The sequence below is a fragment of the Rhizomucor pusillus genome (assembly GCF_041956525.1).
Source record: "Rhizomucor pusillus strain CBS 183.67 unplaced genomic scaffold VTP01scaffold_12, whole genome shotgun sequence".
In the NCBI taxonomy this organism is placed as follows: Eukaryota; Fungi; Mucoromycota; class Mucoromycetes; order Mucorales; family Lichtheimiaceae; genus Rhizomucor; species Rhizomucor pusillus.
Window position 1 is genome coordinate 507,938 of NW_027192154.1, and position 16,615 is coordinate 524,552.

A 16,615-nucleotide genomic window follows, 5' to 3' on the forward strand; every position below is an offset into this window, starting at 1 on the left:
CAACTGCGCCAGCTATTGATAGATTGGAAAGAGAAAATATGGATTTCTAAACATTGCAGTGTGGAGAATTCATTGCTGCTACTGCTACTGCTGCGAAAAGAGCAACCAACGCATTTGTACCGCCGTCTGTTTTTGATCTGATATTTCTCAACGCGGGACACGCGTGTCACAACATCCCCGCGGCAACGAGCAGAAAACATTAATTGTTAAATACGACAACTTTAAATTCTGAGACCTTCTTCTTTCGTTTTCAGTTTCTTGATCTTTCACTTAGCCCTAAGATTGTTGTTACCTCCCAACTCTTCCCTCGGACCTCTGCGTGTTTCTTGTACATAAATGGCTGCGACGCCGTCACCAACAGGTACCTTTCAGGACGACGAGTCGAAATCTGCAGGCGAACGACAGACGGAAGCAGTGGTTGGAGTAGCAGACGAGAAGATGCTTGTCACTGAATCTTCCGCTGACGAAAAGCTACCGGCAACGTCCAAGGAAAAGGATACCGGCGATGGTAGTGAAGGCGATGACGACGATAATGGTGGCAAAAAGAAAAAGAAGAAAAAGGAACCAGCAGTGGCAGTACATCAGTTATTTCGATACGGCACGAAATTTGATCTGCTCATGACTTGTGCAGCCGCACTCGGCTCGCTTTGCGTGGGCGCCTTGCTGCCGGTCGTGATGATTATCATGGGCCAATTCTTTCGAAACCTTGGCGACGTATTCAACAACCCAGAGCATCTGCTGGATAACACCATGAGCGTGATCTTGCTATTTGTGTACATTGGCTCGGCCATGATGGTCGTTGCTTACTTTGCACATGCTCTCTGGGTTATCTCAGGAGAGAGTCAGGCGCGTCGGATCAGAGAACTGTACATGCACTCTATTCTTCGTCAGGACATGTCTTGGTTCGACCAGGCCGAGGACGGTTCGCTTACAACTCGCCTCGCTACCGATACACAAATGATCCAAGATGGCATATCCGAAAAACTCGGCCTCGCCATCCAGATGCTTACCACGGCCATCACCGGCTTTATCATTGCGTTTGTTTGTAAGTCTTCTTTTTTTTCCCCCGAGATAATGTTAACGTTTGAATACATATTTAACTTTCGTGTGTCGGTAGATGGATGGCGCATGGCGCTCGTGAATCTGGCAACGCTGCCGTTGTTGCTGGGTGTCGGTGGTGCCACAGGCTACTTTTGGATGAAATTCACGCAGCAGTCGCAGGACGTGTACGCAGACGCCGGATCGATTGCTGAGCAAGTATTTGCCGGGTTGCGCACCGTGTATTCCTTTTCCCTCCAGGAACGCTTTGCACAAAAATACGAGCAAAAGCTGGAAAAAGCATGCAAGACAGGCATCAGGCGAGGTATCATTTTCGGGCTTTGCCTCGGTCTCTTCATCTGTGTCCTATTCTGCACATACGGTCTCTCGTTCTGGTGGGGTGCAAAGCTCGTAGGTGATCAGCTCATGACTGGCCCTGACGTCTTGATATCGTTCTTCTCCATGATTTTTGGTGCCATGGCCCTATTGGGCGCCCCTCCCAATATCTCTGCTATCTCGTCCGCCTGCGCTGCCGCCCACAAGATATTCTCCATCATCGATAGAGTGCCCGACATTGACCCCGATTCTGACGAGGGACTCAAGCCAGAGACTATAAAAGGCGACATTGAATTCAAGAACATTGATTTCTTTTATCCTACTAGACCGGATGTCCAAGTGCTCAAAAATTTCAGTGTAAAGATAGAGCCCGGTAAAACCGTCGCCTTGGTCGGTGCATCCGGATCAGGCAAATCAACAGCTGTGCAACTTCTGCAGCGGTTCTATGACCCCAAGTCTGGCTCTGTTCTGCTGGATGGAAAGGATCTCAAGGAATACAACGTTACCTGGCTGCGACGGCAGATTGGCGTTGTGAGCCAAGAACCTGTCCTTTTCAATATGAGTATCCGCAAAAACTTATTAATGGGATCGCAGCGACCTGTTACTGAACAAGAGATGGTGGAAGCGTGCAAGAAAGCCAACTGCCACAACTTTATCACCCAGTTGCCAAAGGGGTATGACACGAACGTGGGAGAGCACGGAGGTATGCTTTCTGGAGGTCAGAAACAGCGTGTGGCTATCGCTCGAGCTATCATCAAGAACCCATCGATCCTGCTTCTGGATGAGGTACGAGTCAAAGCTGTATTTTCAGCATAATTGTCGAGACATAAACTAAAGCTGTATTCTGAATATTCACAGGCGACCTCGGCCTTGGATACTCAATCTGAACGATTGGTACAGCATGCTTTGGATACTGCTTCAGAGAACAGGACAACTATTGTTATCGCCCATCGATTGTCCACTATTCGCAACGCGGACTTGATCGTGGTCATGAAGCAAGGCGAGGTTGTCGAGCAAGGAACTCACGAAGAGCTTGTTGAAAAGGACGGTGCGTATGCAGAGCTCGTGCGCAAGCAAATGATCGCAATGGAGGAAGAAGGAAGTGCTACGCCTGAGAAAGCGGAGGATCCAATCGATGACATTGAAAAACCAGCGAATGCACTCGCAAAGCAGATCACTGGTGATAGTGTCACCGGTCCAGTCGCTGATACATACGTGCCACTCGACAAAGTAATCAGCAAAGCATCCTCGATCGATCCACTCGAGCTCAAGCTGCAGCGAAAAGAAGCCGAGCGAAAACAATGGGAAAAGACGCAAGCACCGTTCTTAAAAGTGTTGAAAGAGATGCGTCCCGAGTGGGGTCTGATGCTCGTAGGCTTGTTTGGATCGCTTATCAATGCAACAACCTTCCCCGCCAGTTCGCTCATCATGTCCCGCATGATAACTTTGCTGGTGCAACCGGGCGCTGTGCTAGCCAGCGGTCCCATGGATGGCTCCAACTTGTACTCGTTCCTGTTCCTGATTATCGGCATCGCCGCCGTCATTGGTCTCACACTCGCTATTGGATGCTTCGAGACCGCTGGCGAACTGTACACCAAGCGACTTCGTGCACAAATGTTCCGCGCATACATGAAGCAAGAAGTCGGCTTCTTTGACGAGGAAGAGCACAGCGTCGGTGCATTGACTTCAACGCTTGCCTTGGATGCGAAAAATGTGAACGAATTGCTGACCAAAGTCGCATCCAATTTCTCAGAAATGGTTTTCACGGGTATCGTTGGTAAGTAGTTGTTAGCATTGCTGCCGGCATAAGTAGATATCTAACAAAATGAGTTAGGTTTCGTGATTGCATTTGTTCACAGCTGGATCCTGTCGCTTATTATCCTGTGCATGGTACCGTTCCTCGTCGCAGCTGCAGCTTACGAGTCGGCAGTTGATATGGTAATAGCCAGTGTGTTATATTTTATTATTGATTTGACATTTCACACATTGTCAACCTATAGGGCTTTGAGGACGATACAAAGAAAATGGGTATCCAAACAGGTGAAGTTGCAGGAGAAGCCATCAAGGAGATCCGCACGGTCGCATCGCTTACCAAGCAAGAGTACTTTGAAAACAAATACAGCAAGGCGCTGGAACGACCTCACAAACTTGCTCGTCGCAAGGCGCTGTTGGGCTCGATTGGCTACGCTATCAGCCAAGGTATCATTGCCTACACGAACGCAGTTGCTTTCTACGCCGGTGTGCGGCTGATCATGGACGGCAAAATCGATCTGAATGACATGAACACGGTTCTGTTTGTCATGATGGTGACCGCGCAAGGTATCGGTCGCGCAACCACGTTCGCATCCGGTATCGCCAAAGCCAAACACTCTGCGCTGTCCGCATTCCAGCTATTGGAACGCAAGCCTGCCATTGATCCGGACCTAGAAGGCATCGAACCCTCCAACGTGAATGGCGAACTTACTTTTGAGAACATTGCCTTCACCTATCCTGCCCGGCCCGACGTGCCTATCTTTACTGGAGACTTTGGATTCAAGGGCGAGGCAGGAAAGACGATAGCGCTTGTGGGCACTTCAGGATGCGGCAAGTCGACAACGATTGGTATGCTTCAGCGTTGGTACGACCCCTCGTTCGGCAATGTGCGTCTCGATGAACACAAGACCCAGTCGTTTTCTCTCCACAACTTGCGTAGCCACATGGCAGTTGTCAGCCAAGAACCCGTGCTGTTTGACATGTCTATCGGAGACAACATCCGGTTTGGTTTGGAAGAAGGAGTCCAAGCAACGCAGGAACAATTGGAGCAGGTCGCAAAGTCGGCAAACATTCACCAGTTTATTGAAAGTTTGCCTGATGGTTACGACACGCGCGTTGGAGAAAAGGTAAGAAAAAAGAAGGCAAGCTTAACGGATAAAAATGGCATCGATACTTACCACAGTAACAAAACAGGGTTCTCAATTATCTGGTGGTCAAAAGCAGCGTATCGCCATTGCGCGAGCGATGATCCGGAACCCTCGCGTGCTCTTGCTGGACGAAGCAACGTCTGCACTCGACAGTGAATCCGAAAAGTTAGTGCAAACAGCTATCGACAATGTTTTGCGCGAAGGTGGACGTACGACTATAACCATTGCCCATCGACTTTCCACTATCCAGGGAGCCGATAAGATTTGCGTGATCAGAAAAGGCCGTGTGATTGAACAAGGCACACACTTTGAACTTTTGAAGCTCAATGGAGTGTACAAGGAACTCGTGCAGCAACAGTCCTTAAGCACGGATCAATAATACCATCCATTTTTGTTACAGAAATTACAATTTTTTCTCTGTTTTGTATTCGTCTTTATATGCATGAAATAAATACTTCAGTAATACAATAGTAGACACCAATCTGCATACAGAAAGACGATCAAAAGAAATATACAATGCGTTCAAAAACCTGTAGTAGGTCAGAGTACGACTTATTCGGAGCAGGAGGCCAATGGTACTTTTCAGACAATGTATCTTGCTATTATTATGATGATGATGATTTCGGCATTAATACGTATGCATCCCTGGAGGTGATCTTATCGACTTTGGTGACTATCTGTCGCAGCTTGGAGTTGTCACCGAGTAACGATTGTATTTTCGGCATGTCGTAATCAGCACCTTTCCACTCACGAAGGATTAAAGTGATGGACCGCAAGCTCTCGATACCATCGAGAATTTGCAATCCAGAGTCAGATATTATCATGTCAAGAGTGATGTATGCGAGCTTGGTGCATTTCAGTTTCTTTGTAAAATACTTTGCCATTGAATTCGTAAACAGTACATTCTTGTTCGCTAGCCGGAGCGAGCGCAAATTCGGTAGCAACGATATTGCCGACAATAGTTGCTCAAAGGTCGGATTCCTGATCGGATGGTGTACGCCTTCTTCCCAGAACGTCGGCTCTGTGTCAAAGATCAAATGTTGCAAATTTGTCAACGCCCTGACCAGCGTCGTGAACGCTGGCATGCTTGGCTCCTGGCAACCATGGAGTTCTAAACGCAAAAGGTGCGGCGCCGCGCACGTCAAATGTTCTAAAAGTTGGGTATCTGTAGCATTGTCGCCGAATAAACGTATTGTTTTCAGCTCGGTACTAAGGGATATCAAGTCGAAGAACGCAGAGAGATCTTGCGAACTGGGATGTTTCATGTAGAGGTTGATGGTATTAAGTCGTGGAAATCCACCTGCTGCCTTGATTTCTGACCATTGCTCAAGCGGGATATACGGCAGCATGATTCCTAACGTTTGTAGCTTGCTTCGCAGTCGATTCATAATCGCAAAGGTGTTCTCTGGTGCTCTCGGATACTTGGGCAAAACATGATTAATCATGCATGGATTATCGCCCGTCGATTCAAAGATAAAGGGCGTCATGATATCACGGTCAAGGTCGACTCGTTGCAGGTTTTGGCAACGTACCAAATATTCGAGTATAACTTCGTGTTCGGCGGTCATAGTTCTGGGAGTATTTCGTCTGCGGAATCGATAAAATGTCTCCAAGTGCGGGCTGCGCTCGATAACCTTTAATACGAGTGTGGGGAAAAGCTCGTCATCGTCCTGAATTGCTTCATAGCTCAAGTATTTGAGTCGCAAAGATTCACAGGTCAAGTCTGGCAACGAGAATGTATCGACGAAGCAAGGTGTCCAAAGCGTCTCCTCGTTGAGAGCCCAGTGTAGATGGGTGATATTGGGGCAGATATCCAGTATAGCTCGAACAATATTCTCGTCATTGCATCGTATATTTAAGTGTGTAAGAGTCGGCTGCATTTTGGGTAGCAAGGCTGCTAGGCTCCTTTTGTATCCGCCACCGACAAACGTTGTTGGTTGCATGATCTTCGTACAATCGTATTTTGGTCGTCTAAACAGTTCTACGACTTCTCCTTCAAATGCTCGTGGGTCATCGTGCTTTTTAGGAACATCTAGCGGCGGTAGTCAGCAATCACATAGGTCCAAGGTATATATATATATCAGCGTTTTACCGATTTCCAGCTCCAACTTTTGTATATTGTAAGCCTCGCTTTTTACAAGGCCACTCGGAGACAGCGGTTACATATACGACAATGGAATGGTTACGCGACGCAGCGGCTTGTCTTTAAGTTGCGTTGATAAGAGTTCAGAGTGCGGGAGTACACGAAAATCATTGTCACTCCACAGTTTAGGCCAGCTATGAATTTGTGTCTCCATCCCTTGCAAGTCTGTGCACAATGAATTCGGTCTGGAAGTGAAAGATCGGCGAGTATGGAATCGAACACGTCTGGTGATAGCCGCTTTATGGATTTCGTATTGATTTGATCGATTTTGGACAACGGCAATGATTTTCTTGATTCGATCTCTTTAAAATATAGATCATCAGGACGTATATGCTGCTTTGCTGTGTAGTAAATCAGGAACGCTTCCCCGTATCGAGCCTGGTTTTCCAGAATACGTGCCGATTCTAAATATCCGGCCGAAGCAGTTGGGTAGTCCTTCACAATCATTTGCGACAGTTTGAGCGTTTCTTCCGCGGACATTGACTTTAGCGAACATGTAATCTGTTTCTGCAATGCGAATAATTGCAAGTTATCGAGGAGTCGACGAATGCTGTCGTAACTTGCAAATGCTTCCTTCCATTCGTTCGCCGCCATGTTTCTTTGTCCCTCGCGTAGCAGGTAACAGAATTGTCCGCAGATCTTTCCTAGCAGATCTGGGTCATCGTCGAGATGATCCAAGGGCGGAACTTGGAGTGTCATTACGATGGCTGTCTTCGATCGAGCCGGCTCGAGAACAAAAAAATTATCATTTGAGTTTTGGATATCATGGAAAATAAACGGGATATGTACCTTTGATTGATGCGCCAAGCAGTAATATTTCCCTCACGGCTAACCGCCGGAGAATTTCTTCTTTCGATAATCGTAACTGCTTGACCAGCAAACTGGAGCTAAGTATTGACGTGCCATAGAACAGCAACCAAATTGTAGTGTTAAAAATACATAAGCACATCAAACCTCTGAGAACAAAGACACACTTGATACTGACAAGTAAAAGTACTTTTACACGTAGCTAACGTCTAATTTACGGCAGGTTCAGGAACCAAGCAAGCATGGGAACTGAGCTGGTAGCGTCTGGGATCGTACCAGGTAATATATGTTCATTGTTGGGGTTCTGTTTGGATGGAAATAGCAGTTTATGGTTTTATTTTATTTGGCTCACTTGGCAACGACATAGAAGCCCCAGAGATAGACTTTTTACTGAAACGGCGCCTGATAGTTAAAGGAAGGAAAAATGGTCGTTGTATTAGATCAACAGATGAATGTCACAACTATGGAATGTCCCCCGCTTTTAGCTTAAATCCGAATCCCGGAGAAGAACGAGCTTTATCACGCGCAGTAAAGAGATATGCAGAATATACTTTTATGGAAGAGAGACAGAGAGCGTCCTTAAGGCCGCCGCGGAAGTCCCAGACTGTTATTGTTGGCGCATCAAGTGCCGCACAGCCATCCCTCTGTACGACTCCAAATCTGGCACCTCCAAACCAACGACTTTGGCCGCGTCGTCCCAGAGACGCACTTGGACCTTGAGTTTGAAGAGTGGATCCTTCTCAAAGGCTGCAATCTGTTCCTCATTAAATGGGCCGCCCTGATTAAAGAAGTTTGAATAAGAACAGGGACAGATCTATCGTAGTTAAATGTTTTCATGTACCTGATATTTCAGCGATAGCTTGCTTGCTGCTGAGAGCCCTTCGTAGTAGGCCCTGTCCTTGCCAGTCAAGTAACGTTTCACGGGGACATGTGCTTCCACCAACTGGGCGATCTTTTCCGAGAAGCCTAGCTTTCTCAGATACTCTGCACCGATCCGTTCGTGGCCAGTGACGCCAACGCTGACGGATGAAGATGTATTGTTTTTTTCAACAGCACCCGGATCGAGTTCTGCCAAAGCTGAAGCGTCGCATAACATTTGCATTTGGTCGGACGACGTAGCAAACTGCCCAATGTCGTGCAGCAAGGCTGCCAAAATGGTTTCCTCATCGGCTTCTATGGAACTTGTTTTAATATCTCCTTCTTTCTTCCAGCGGCACAGTTGTATGTTATTCTTACTTGATTTTAGTGCCTGCGCGGCTGCTTGCAAACTGTGGTCCAATTGGGAAATCCTTTCACCAATGTAATCTTGTTTGCTGCCGTCAATCAAGACTTGAAACATAGTATCAACAATACGCTGACAAGATTCCTCGGACAACGTCATCGGATATTAAAAGAAGGAAAAAAAGGTTGAGAATCAGGATATAATCTGTAAGGTTGGATATATATTTGTACCATTGTCCATTCTCACAAAATCGATGTGGATTATGTCCGCGGAAACTGCGCCAACGTGACAAAATTTCTGCTACTTGTTGGAAGCCCGCGTCCAAAACCTTATTCTGATCCATGTGGGGACCATGGGAGGTGTGAAGGATGGGACCCTGCAACGATGAGAAAAAAGAAAGTTTAACAGGGTCCTCTTCCGCGGATGGGGGAGACGAGGAAGTGATATATATATATATATATGGACGAAAAAAAAATAACTTAACACCGAAAACCCGGATCTATTATTACAACTACCATGGCAACACAGCAGCAAAATATGGAACCTTACAACCTGACTCCAGAGCAGCTCAAGGCTTACGAGGACGATGGTTTCCTGCTTATTGAAGACTTCTTTTCTTCTGAGGAACACGCCGAACTGGTCGAGTTCTGCAAGACATTTCGAAAATGGGGCCACGAGAAGGGCAAGTGGATGCAATATTACGAGACCAACACCAAGACTGGCGAAACCCAACTGTGCCGCACCGAAAACTTTACGCCGTACCATCAAGGCATGGCCAGCTATGTCAAGAGCCCACGCCTCCTTCAAGTGCTCAAGAAACTGCACGGTGAAGAATACGTCTTGTTTAAGGAAAAGGTCAACTACAAATTGCCTGGTGGCGGTGGTAAGTGTAGTAGTCTATCAGGGTGTATATGTGCATACATGCCAACTCTTGCATACATAGCATTCCCTGCACATCAAGATGCACCTGCATTTGTCCAATTTGGTCAGTCCTCCCACATGACCGTTATGTTCACCATCGATGCAACCACCGATGAAAACGGCTGCCTCGAAGTCGTTCCTGGATCCCACAAGAATCCGTTCGAACGACGTATCTTGCCGCAAGAAAAGCACGATGGCTCTATTGCAAGTTCCTGGTGTGATCAGCAGCAATGGGTGCCTGTGCATTGCAAACCTGTAAGTTGTTGAATGTGCAAATTACTTTTATGCTGTGTACTGAGTATTTCCATAACAGGGCTCTGTGTTGATTTTTGGAGCATACCTTGCTCACAGATCAGGCAACAATAACACTGATGACTCTCGCGTTGCAGTTTATCTGACCTACAATGCTGTTCGCGAAGGAGATATGCGCGACCACTATTACAATGAAAAACGCAAGTTATTCCCTCCATCGTATGAGCGTGAAGAAGGCAAGGATTACAGCGAAGGTGCTGTCATTTACAACCTCGCTACGCCCATCCGTTCATAATAATAATAATAATAAAAATTGATCCCTCTCCGTATGATTTATTTTTTGCTTTTCCAACAACCATTGTTACTGCGATTTTCTTCGTTTTCCTTTTGCTTCACGCCGTTTTGTCTTTTTGATGCTTTGCAAAATCGCCCAGATAATCCATGCGGAGCATGCCAACACCGTAACAAATGTGCCAATTTGCACAAGCGTGGCATCCTCTTGTCGTCCTACAGGTACAGCCAACTCCAAATCATATTCTTGGGTGGTAACATTAAATGGCGTAAAAGATGCGACGGCTGCGTACCGAGGAAGCAACGGATGCTGGATAGCCGGCAGTCCAAACCCGCATGTCACGCCGGCTTTGGGTGGAGATATACGTATGCTGCGATGCGTTGCATTGTACGATGGATGCTGGTATCGTAAATGGATAGGCAGGTCAAGTTTGAACGTCCTACGGTCGTCTCTGTTTTTTCGTCGAACAATGACAAGACTGCCCCGAGGTTCTCGTACATGCTCCAAAGGCGCTTCGAGATCGGTTTCGCCAAACACGCGTGCGTTTCGGAAATCGGCGAGATCGTGGAGTTGGTTAGGATCGACAAACACACTTGCTGGCAATTCGTACACGATGTCAAGCCAGCATTCATTAGAAGGAAGAGAAGAAAAAGGAGGAGGAGCAATGACTGTTGTGATTATGTGTGGATGGAGACTATTTGCATTTTCGAGCGTGGACTCTATGGTTTCTTCCATGTGAGAGAGGAGTTCCTTTTTGGTGTCACGGAAAAGACATTGACAAGAGAGATGACGTTTATGCAACAAAAATGGTGATGAGTTTATTGCATCGATTGTTTAGATGCAACGAGGTAGATGTCAGAAAAAAACGAACAGATACAGAGAGGGGGAGTTACACACGGATTGATATTGCTTTATCATCGTCTTCTAGTCCTTCTTGCACTTGCATTTTTGGTCCTCAGTGAGACCGGCGAGAGCTTGTTCAATGTGTAGGCCGCAACCTGCCGATTGCAAGTAGTTGGTTGGTATACACTCAAAGTATATATGTATATATTCGATCGCTTTACACTCACCCTTCCAGGTGTATTTGCCGCACTTGTCACAGGTAACTCGCATGCACATTCTTAGAAAAGATATTGAAGAAAAGAATCAAGGAGATCGATGGCAGCCAGCTTTTTTTATTTTTCTGCGGAGACAAAATGATTACGGACGCTGACGCGGCCAGTTGCGATGCTGACGAGTGCTGTGAGACCCTTCACCTGCTCCAGACATGAAAAACAAATATGCATCGTCGCTCAGTGATGACGAGTGCTTTAATCATGCAATTATAGGAGGCACGTGCTGTGAAACAAGCAGAGTGGAAAATTAGGCAAGTACAGGTCCTTCATGTCTCAACTCGGCGAATATACGAAACGGACATCTAGTCGATCAATCCCTTGTGTTCCTATTGTTATTTTATTTTTTTTCCTTACCTTTTGTCACATTACTACCACTGCAAGCCAGGATCAACAATGTGGATAAACTCATTCTTGTACTTCTGGGGCAGTTCACTACTGCTGCTGCTTGCACTGCCGCCGACGACGACACTTGCACAAACATCATCGTCATCATCGAGCGACCCGGTGGTATGCGACTGCGGCTTTCGAGATGAGAACAACCACGTGTGGTCCGAGATCTGGTACGCCGACTACTCCAACTACAAATCCAATTTACACAAGGACGCACATTACGTTGTCATGGATTACACCGTCAATGCAAAGCACAAGGATACTTTAAACCGAGTATTTGATCCCAACAATGTTCAAATTGACGAGCAAGGACAAGTGCAGCTTGCTGTACGCAAAGTAAACGACAATGAATACACCTCATCGTCTTTTGGCACTCGCCGCCAGGATATATTGTATGGCACTTTCCGGGCATCGATAAAGACATCGCCTGTACCGGGCACCGTTGCTGCATTCTACTTTTACCGCAACGATACCTGTGAAATCGATATCGAGTCGCTGAGTAGAATGCAGAATCCATGGAAGACGTTCTTTTCAGTTCAGCCGCAAGTATACAATCCTGATGGATCGGCATCCACGTTGACAAACGATAAGCATGAGTTACCCTTTGATCCTACATCCGTGAGTTTTTTCAATTCTCTCTCTCTCTCTCTTGACTCATCTCCCAAACCGCTAAAACCACTTTTTCATCAGGAATATCACGAGTACAGGTTCGATTGGATTCCTGATCGCATCGATTACTACATAGATGGTCAGCATGCCAATAGCTTCAACACGACCGTGCCCCAATCGCCCGGTCGTGTGATGCTGAATCACTGGACAGACGGCAATCCCAAATACAGCGGTGCCGCGCCAGATCAGGATGCCTTCTTGTCCGTAGCCAACTTGACAGTGTTTTTCAATTCTTCAGATGCGCATGAACCTCTTTCCTGCCAAAAAATGCAAGAGCCATGCAACGTTGCAGGCAAGTTGATTCAGAAGGCTTCATTCATTTATTTGAGACTAACCTGTCTGTGATCCTTTTTCCTTTTTTGAATATGAAAAATCTTAGATATAATGGCAAAGAGATTAGTACCAGCAGGAGCGTCGTCGTCGTCTTCTTCTTCTTCTTCTCAACCGCAGTCTGCCGCTGCACATCCTCACATCCAGACTAGCTTGTGCATTGTACTTGTTACTGCATTGCTGTATATACTCACTATCCATTGATCCTGTATATTCTAGACTATTATAAGAATACAAATCCTTTCTAAACATAAAACTATTTATACAGCGGATTTATCGTTGCAAGTTACTAGCCAATGATTTTGATGTGAATCATTGTTACTATGCTGCTTGTCGTCATCGGCGATGTCCCCCGATGGGTCCCGTTGATATTACAGTTTCTCGCTTCGCCGATAAACGAGGAACAAACTTTTCCCGAGATTCCGGATTCCTTGGCAAAATCACGGATTATATTACGTTAATTCAATCTAGCGTGAATCGTCACTAGGTCGCGTAGAGCACAGGATTAGCGCCCATGAACTAAGCACATCTCTAAACTTGGTCTATTATAGCATATGTGATGTGATGCGCTGCTGTTCTCCACATCGCTCTGCTGCTGTCGGGCACAGACAAAAAGAGAAAGGTTACACAAAACACACGGTCGCTCGCTGTTGTTGTCTGATCTTAAACTCACTGGTCGAACTAGTTACAAAAAAGTCATCTCTCTTTTCCCTACCTTTTTAATTCCTTAATAATAATATCTTGATCTATCACGCTGCGTATTTCCAATGATGGCAGAGAACGATAAATGCAGGAAAAGCGCGGTTTCGTCAAGCAACAGCAGCAGCAGCAGTGAGGAACAGACCCTACTTACTTCAAGAAAGGGCACCTGGATCAAATTCCTGATTGGCGATGTGCATGCAGACGACGACCCGCAGCAGCTATCGATGGCGCGAAAGCAATTGATTATATTCGTTGTTGCGCTGAGCGGTATTAGCGGGCCGCTCGGGAGTATGATCTACATGCCTGGCTTGCTGAGCGTCGCCGACGATCTCCACACCAGCATGTCGGCTGTCAACGGTAGCGTCTCCGCATACGTTGTATTTATGGGTCTAGCGGTAAGCATATCATCAATTGCGGGGAGGAATTCTATATTCTAATCATGCAAATTAGCCCCTGGTGTGGGCCAGTCTGAGCGATCAATTCGGAAGAAAGAGAATGTACCTTTTGAGCACGATACTCGGCATAGTCGCATCCATTATCTGTGCCGTCTCAACGAACATTGCCATGCTGATCGTATTTCGAGCCGTCCAAGCTGCAGGACTTTGTGCCAGTCAGTCGTTAGGTAAAATCAGAGAAGAAAAGAATCGACTAGAAAAAAAAGAAAAAAAGAAAATAAAGATTATCTAATTACGAAATCATACTAGGCGCTGGAGTCATCGCAGACACGATACCGACTCATCAGCGGGGAAGAGCATATGGATTCTTTTACATTGGTCCACTGATCGGTCCAGTGATAGGAAAGTAGTAATAGTCTGCCTGCTTGCATTGTTTATTGTAAACTGACCGTGCTTATTATTTTGATGGCATTTCAGGTCCCACGGTCGGAGGTTTGTTGCAAACCACCAGAACAATTGCAAAGAGGAGATATGTGACTCACGTCGAGTGTACATAGGTGTCCTTTGCCAGTTTCTAGGATGGCAATCAACGTTCTACTTTCAAGCGATTCTGGGTACGTGAGAATTTGAAAGAGATAAACAAAGTCGCAAGGCAATGCGGGCAAAAAAACAGCGGCATTAACTTTATGCTTGCAGGCGCTGTACTGCTTGCGATGATTGCGCTGTTGCTACCAGAGACGCTGCGAAAGAAGAAAAATGCGAAATTTCAAGAGCAGCAGGAAAAGCGATCTTCATCTAGTGGTGATAGAAATATATTCAAACCATTTCTGCCGTTGTTTTCGATGCTCCAGGATCCAACCATGATCGCAATCACCTCGTACAGCACAGTCATCTTTGGATGCCTTTATCTCCTGGCAAGTGCCACAGAGAAAAAAATCCAAGAGAGAAACAGACATTTTAATTTCTTTTTATACATAGAATCCAACGATTACAGATACATTCCAGATGGAATATGGATACAATCAATGGCAGGTCGGGTTGACGTACCTTGCATTCGGCGTAGGCTTGATGATCGGCTCTGTGCTTGCTGGGCGCAATGCAGATTGGGTCCTTCGTCGGTTGCAAAAGCGGGGGGCAGTGGTTCCAGAAATGCGTCTAAGGGCTGCCTTTCCGTCCTTCTTTTTAATTCCTGCTGGATACCTGATCTATGGCTGGACGGTGCAGTACCACGTTGGTGCCTATGCTCCTATCATTGGTTTGTTTGTTTGCAAGTATTATTATGACATATTTTACATCCTGTTTGAGACTAACAGTAGTTCTAGATGCTCTTGGCCAAATGTCGGCATTTACACCGTCCAATGTGTATCTTGTAGACTCGCAGCCAGGTCGCTCCGCCAGCGCGGTTGCTATCAACAATTGTTTCCGTTCGATTGCAGGTGCGATCACCGCCATCTTTTCGACACAAGCGCTGCACGGTGGTGGCCCTGGTATCTTGTACACCATCCTGGCAGCTATCAACGTTGCCAACATTGGCTTTGTTGTTATGTGCATGATCTATGGACAGCAATGGCGTCAAGCTGTTGCTAAGAAACGCGGAATTGCTACACCAGATGCTGATACTTCCATGGAGAAGAAGGCAACAGCAGCAACTACCGACAAAGATGATGATCCCGAGCTAGGAGATAAAGATAGCAGTCTGCATCAGCAACAGCAACAGCAACAAGAAATTGAACATACTTTGGCACGCACTGCTTCTAGACACAGCGCGCTTTAATTTGCTTCCTTAAACCCCCCTTAATTAAGTACACCCTATCAATAATCTGCGTACCCTCCCTTATTTAACATTTCTTCCTCGAACGTTTATCCTCTTATTACTCGCACCCTTTATCCTCTTTGCATGTACATCTTTTGTATACGTTAAATATATCGACTATTTAAAAGTAGTTTATATTTGATGATGATCTTGTACAAGTGAAATTAACAGAATTTAACTTCATATTTATCTACACCGCATTCAAAAGTACTCGTCTGGTCATCGTAAGCAAAAGAGTAAGCATCCGGGCACGCCTTTTTGAGATTCTCAGAGTGAGAGTCTGGTTTACACTTGTTTGGGTCATCGTGAGCGCCGCGGCAGCAGCTTTCATCGGTATTATCCTTGCTGCAAGTGGTCTGGCAGCCGACGACGTTTCCGGAGCTGTCCTTGATGGCATAATCCGAAGGGCACTGGGGGACCTTGCAGGAGGGCGAGCCGCAGCTGTACTTGCCGTTCGAAGAACTACCCTTCTCGGGGTTGATAGACATGGGCAAATTGTATCCGTCGACCAAGCTGATATCGTAGAAATCCTTGCCGGCCATGCCCTTAAAGAAGAACTCTGCGAGCGAGGCTGGGTTGTTTGCACCGGGGACACCGCATCCCTTGTTACCGTTGCCAGAGCAATCGTGGCGACCCCATACGCGTCCGCCCCACTTATCGCTCTTGGAGATCGTTTGGCTCGAACCCGGTGTCAAGTCGAAACTTTGCTCAGGCGAAGACGCTGACTTGCCGTTCGTCAGCACACCGACCGTCACTGTGTCCTTGCAGTTGTTGCTAATGTGGATCTGCTTTTGGCCGCCGCCGCCACCTCCACCGCTATCATCCGCAGCAAAGCCAAACGCGTACACATCCGTGCTTCCACAGAATGCAGCAAGCATGAACAAGTAAGCAACAATCACCAGCATGATAATCAATTAACAAAAAGAGACCGTTCGTCAATTCAAAGCCAGTGACATGGATCCCTTTATATATCTCTCGCACTAGACCCCTAGCAAAGCATGGATTACATGGCCAGCGCGCGCGCGCATATACGCGACGATAGAAAAACGATAATGATTTTTTTTTTTTTTTTGCTTCAGGGGTGGAGGGGTTACATTGATGCTGCTGCTCAAGGTGGCCCATGCACACAGCAACAACGTTAACAATGGTGATAACCCCGCGCTGCAGATCCTTAGGGGGTACCCACCCCCTTCACAAAGACTGCTGCAAGGCACATTCGAAATCATTTGACAGCTTGCATTTAAAGCACGGCCACATGCTACACATTCAGCAGAAAACTGTTTCCTTGTC

The 16,615-nt window shown here is 46.5% G+C and overlaps 8 protein-coding genes across 8 annotated transcripts; 4 read left to right on the plus strand and 4 right to left on the minus strand.

Moving 5' to 3' along the window:
* Positions 1-336: 336 nt before the first annotated feature.
* VTP01DRAFT_2171 (uncharacterized protein) lies at positions 337-4,653 on the plus strand (the record flags this gene model as incomplete). Its single annotated transcript, XM_069380603.1, has 6 exons — positions 337-1,045; positions 1,118-2,160; positions 2,233-3,151; positions 3,209-3,312; positions 3,375-4,253; positions 4,321-4,653. The coding sequence occupies 6 exons, from the start codon at positions 337-339 to the stop codon at positions 4,651-4,653; spliced, it is 3,987 nt and encodes a 1,328-aa protein (XP_069237674.1).
* Positions 4,654-4,879: 226 nt separating this feature from the next.
* VTP01DRAFT_2172 (uncharacterized protein) lies at positions 4,880-7,116 on the minus strand (the record flags this gene model as incomplete). The annotated part of the gene is made up of 3 exons (XM_069380604.1): positions 4,880-6,306; positions 6,367-6,404; positions 6,461-7,116. The coding sequence occupies 3 exons, from the start codon at positions 7,114-7,116 to the stop codon at positions 4,880-4,882; spliced, it is 2,121 nt and encodes a 706-aa protein (XP_069237675.1).
* Positions 7,117-7,831: 715 nt separating this feature from the next.
* Positions 7,832-8,605, minus strand: VTP01DRAFT_2173 (uncharacterized protein; the record flags this gene model as incomplete). The annotated part of the gene is made up of 3 exons (XM_069380605.1): positions 7,832-8,002; positions 8,066-8,397; positions 8,461-8,605. The coding sequence occupies 3 exons, from the start codon at positions 8,603-8,605 to the stop codon at positions 7,832-7,834; spliced, it is 648 nt and encodes a 215-aa protein (XP_069237676.1).
* A 357-nt stretch (positions 8,606-8,962) lies between these two features.
* VTP01DRAFT_2174 (uncharacterized protein) lies at positions 8,963-9,914 on the plus strand (the record flags this gene model as incomplete). The annotated part of the gene is made up of 3 exons (XM_069380606.1): positions 8,963-9,329; positions 9,390-9,622; positions 9,681-9,914. 3 exons carry the CDS (start codon positions 8,963-8,965, stop codon positions 9,912-9,914), a joined length of 834 nt encoding a protein of 277 aa, XP_069237677.1.
* Positions 9,915-9,980: 66 nt separating this feature from the next.
* Positions 9,981-10,646, minus strand: VTP01DRAFT_2175 (uncharacterized protein; the record flags this gene model as incomplete). Its single annotated transcript, XM_069380607.1, has 1 exon — positions 9,981-10,646. One exon carries the CDS (start codon positions 10,644-10,646, stop codon positions 9,981-9,983), a length of 666 nt encoding a protein of 221 aa, XP_069237678.1.
* A 773-nt stretch (positions 10,647-11,419) lies between these two features.
* On the plus strand, positions 11,420-12,619 carry VTP01DRAFT_2176 (uncharacterized protein; the record flags this gene model as incomplete). The annotated part of the gene is made up of 3 exons (XM_069380608.1): positions 11,420-12,034; positions 12,107-12,422; positions 12,486-12,619. The coding sequence occupies 3 exons, from the start codon at positions 11,420-11,422 to the stop codon at positions 12,617-12,619; spliced, it is 1,065 nt and encodes a 354-aa protein (XP_069237679.1).
* A 563-nt stretch (positions 12,620-13,182) lies between these two features.
* On the plus strand, positions 13,183-15,286 carry VTP01DRAFT_2177 (uncharacterized protein; the record flags this gene model as incomplete). Its single annotated transcript, XM_069380609.1, has 8 exons — positions 13,183-13,512; positions 13,568-13,739; positions 13,822-13,902; positions 13,990-14,004; positions 14,070-14,126; positions 14,209-14,426; positions 14,491-14,779; positions 14,835-15,286. 8 exons carry the CDS (start codon positions 13,183-13,185, stop codon positions 15,284-15,286), a joined length of 1,614 nt encoding a protein of 537 aa, XP_069237680.1.
* Positions 15,287-15,489: 203 nt separating this feature from the next.
* Positions 15,490-16,230, minus strand: VTP01DRAFT_2178 (uncharacterized protein; the record flags this gene model as incomplete). The annotated part of the gene is made up of 1 exon (XM_069380610.1): positions 15,490-16,230. The coding sequence occupies one exon, from the start codon at positions 16,228-16,230 to the stop codon at positions 15,490-15,492; it is 741 nt and encodes a 246-aa protein (XP_069237681.1).
* Between the last annotated feature and the right edge of the window lie 385 nt (positions 16,231-16,615).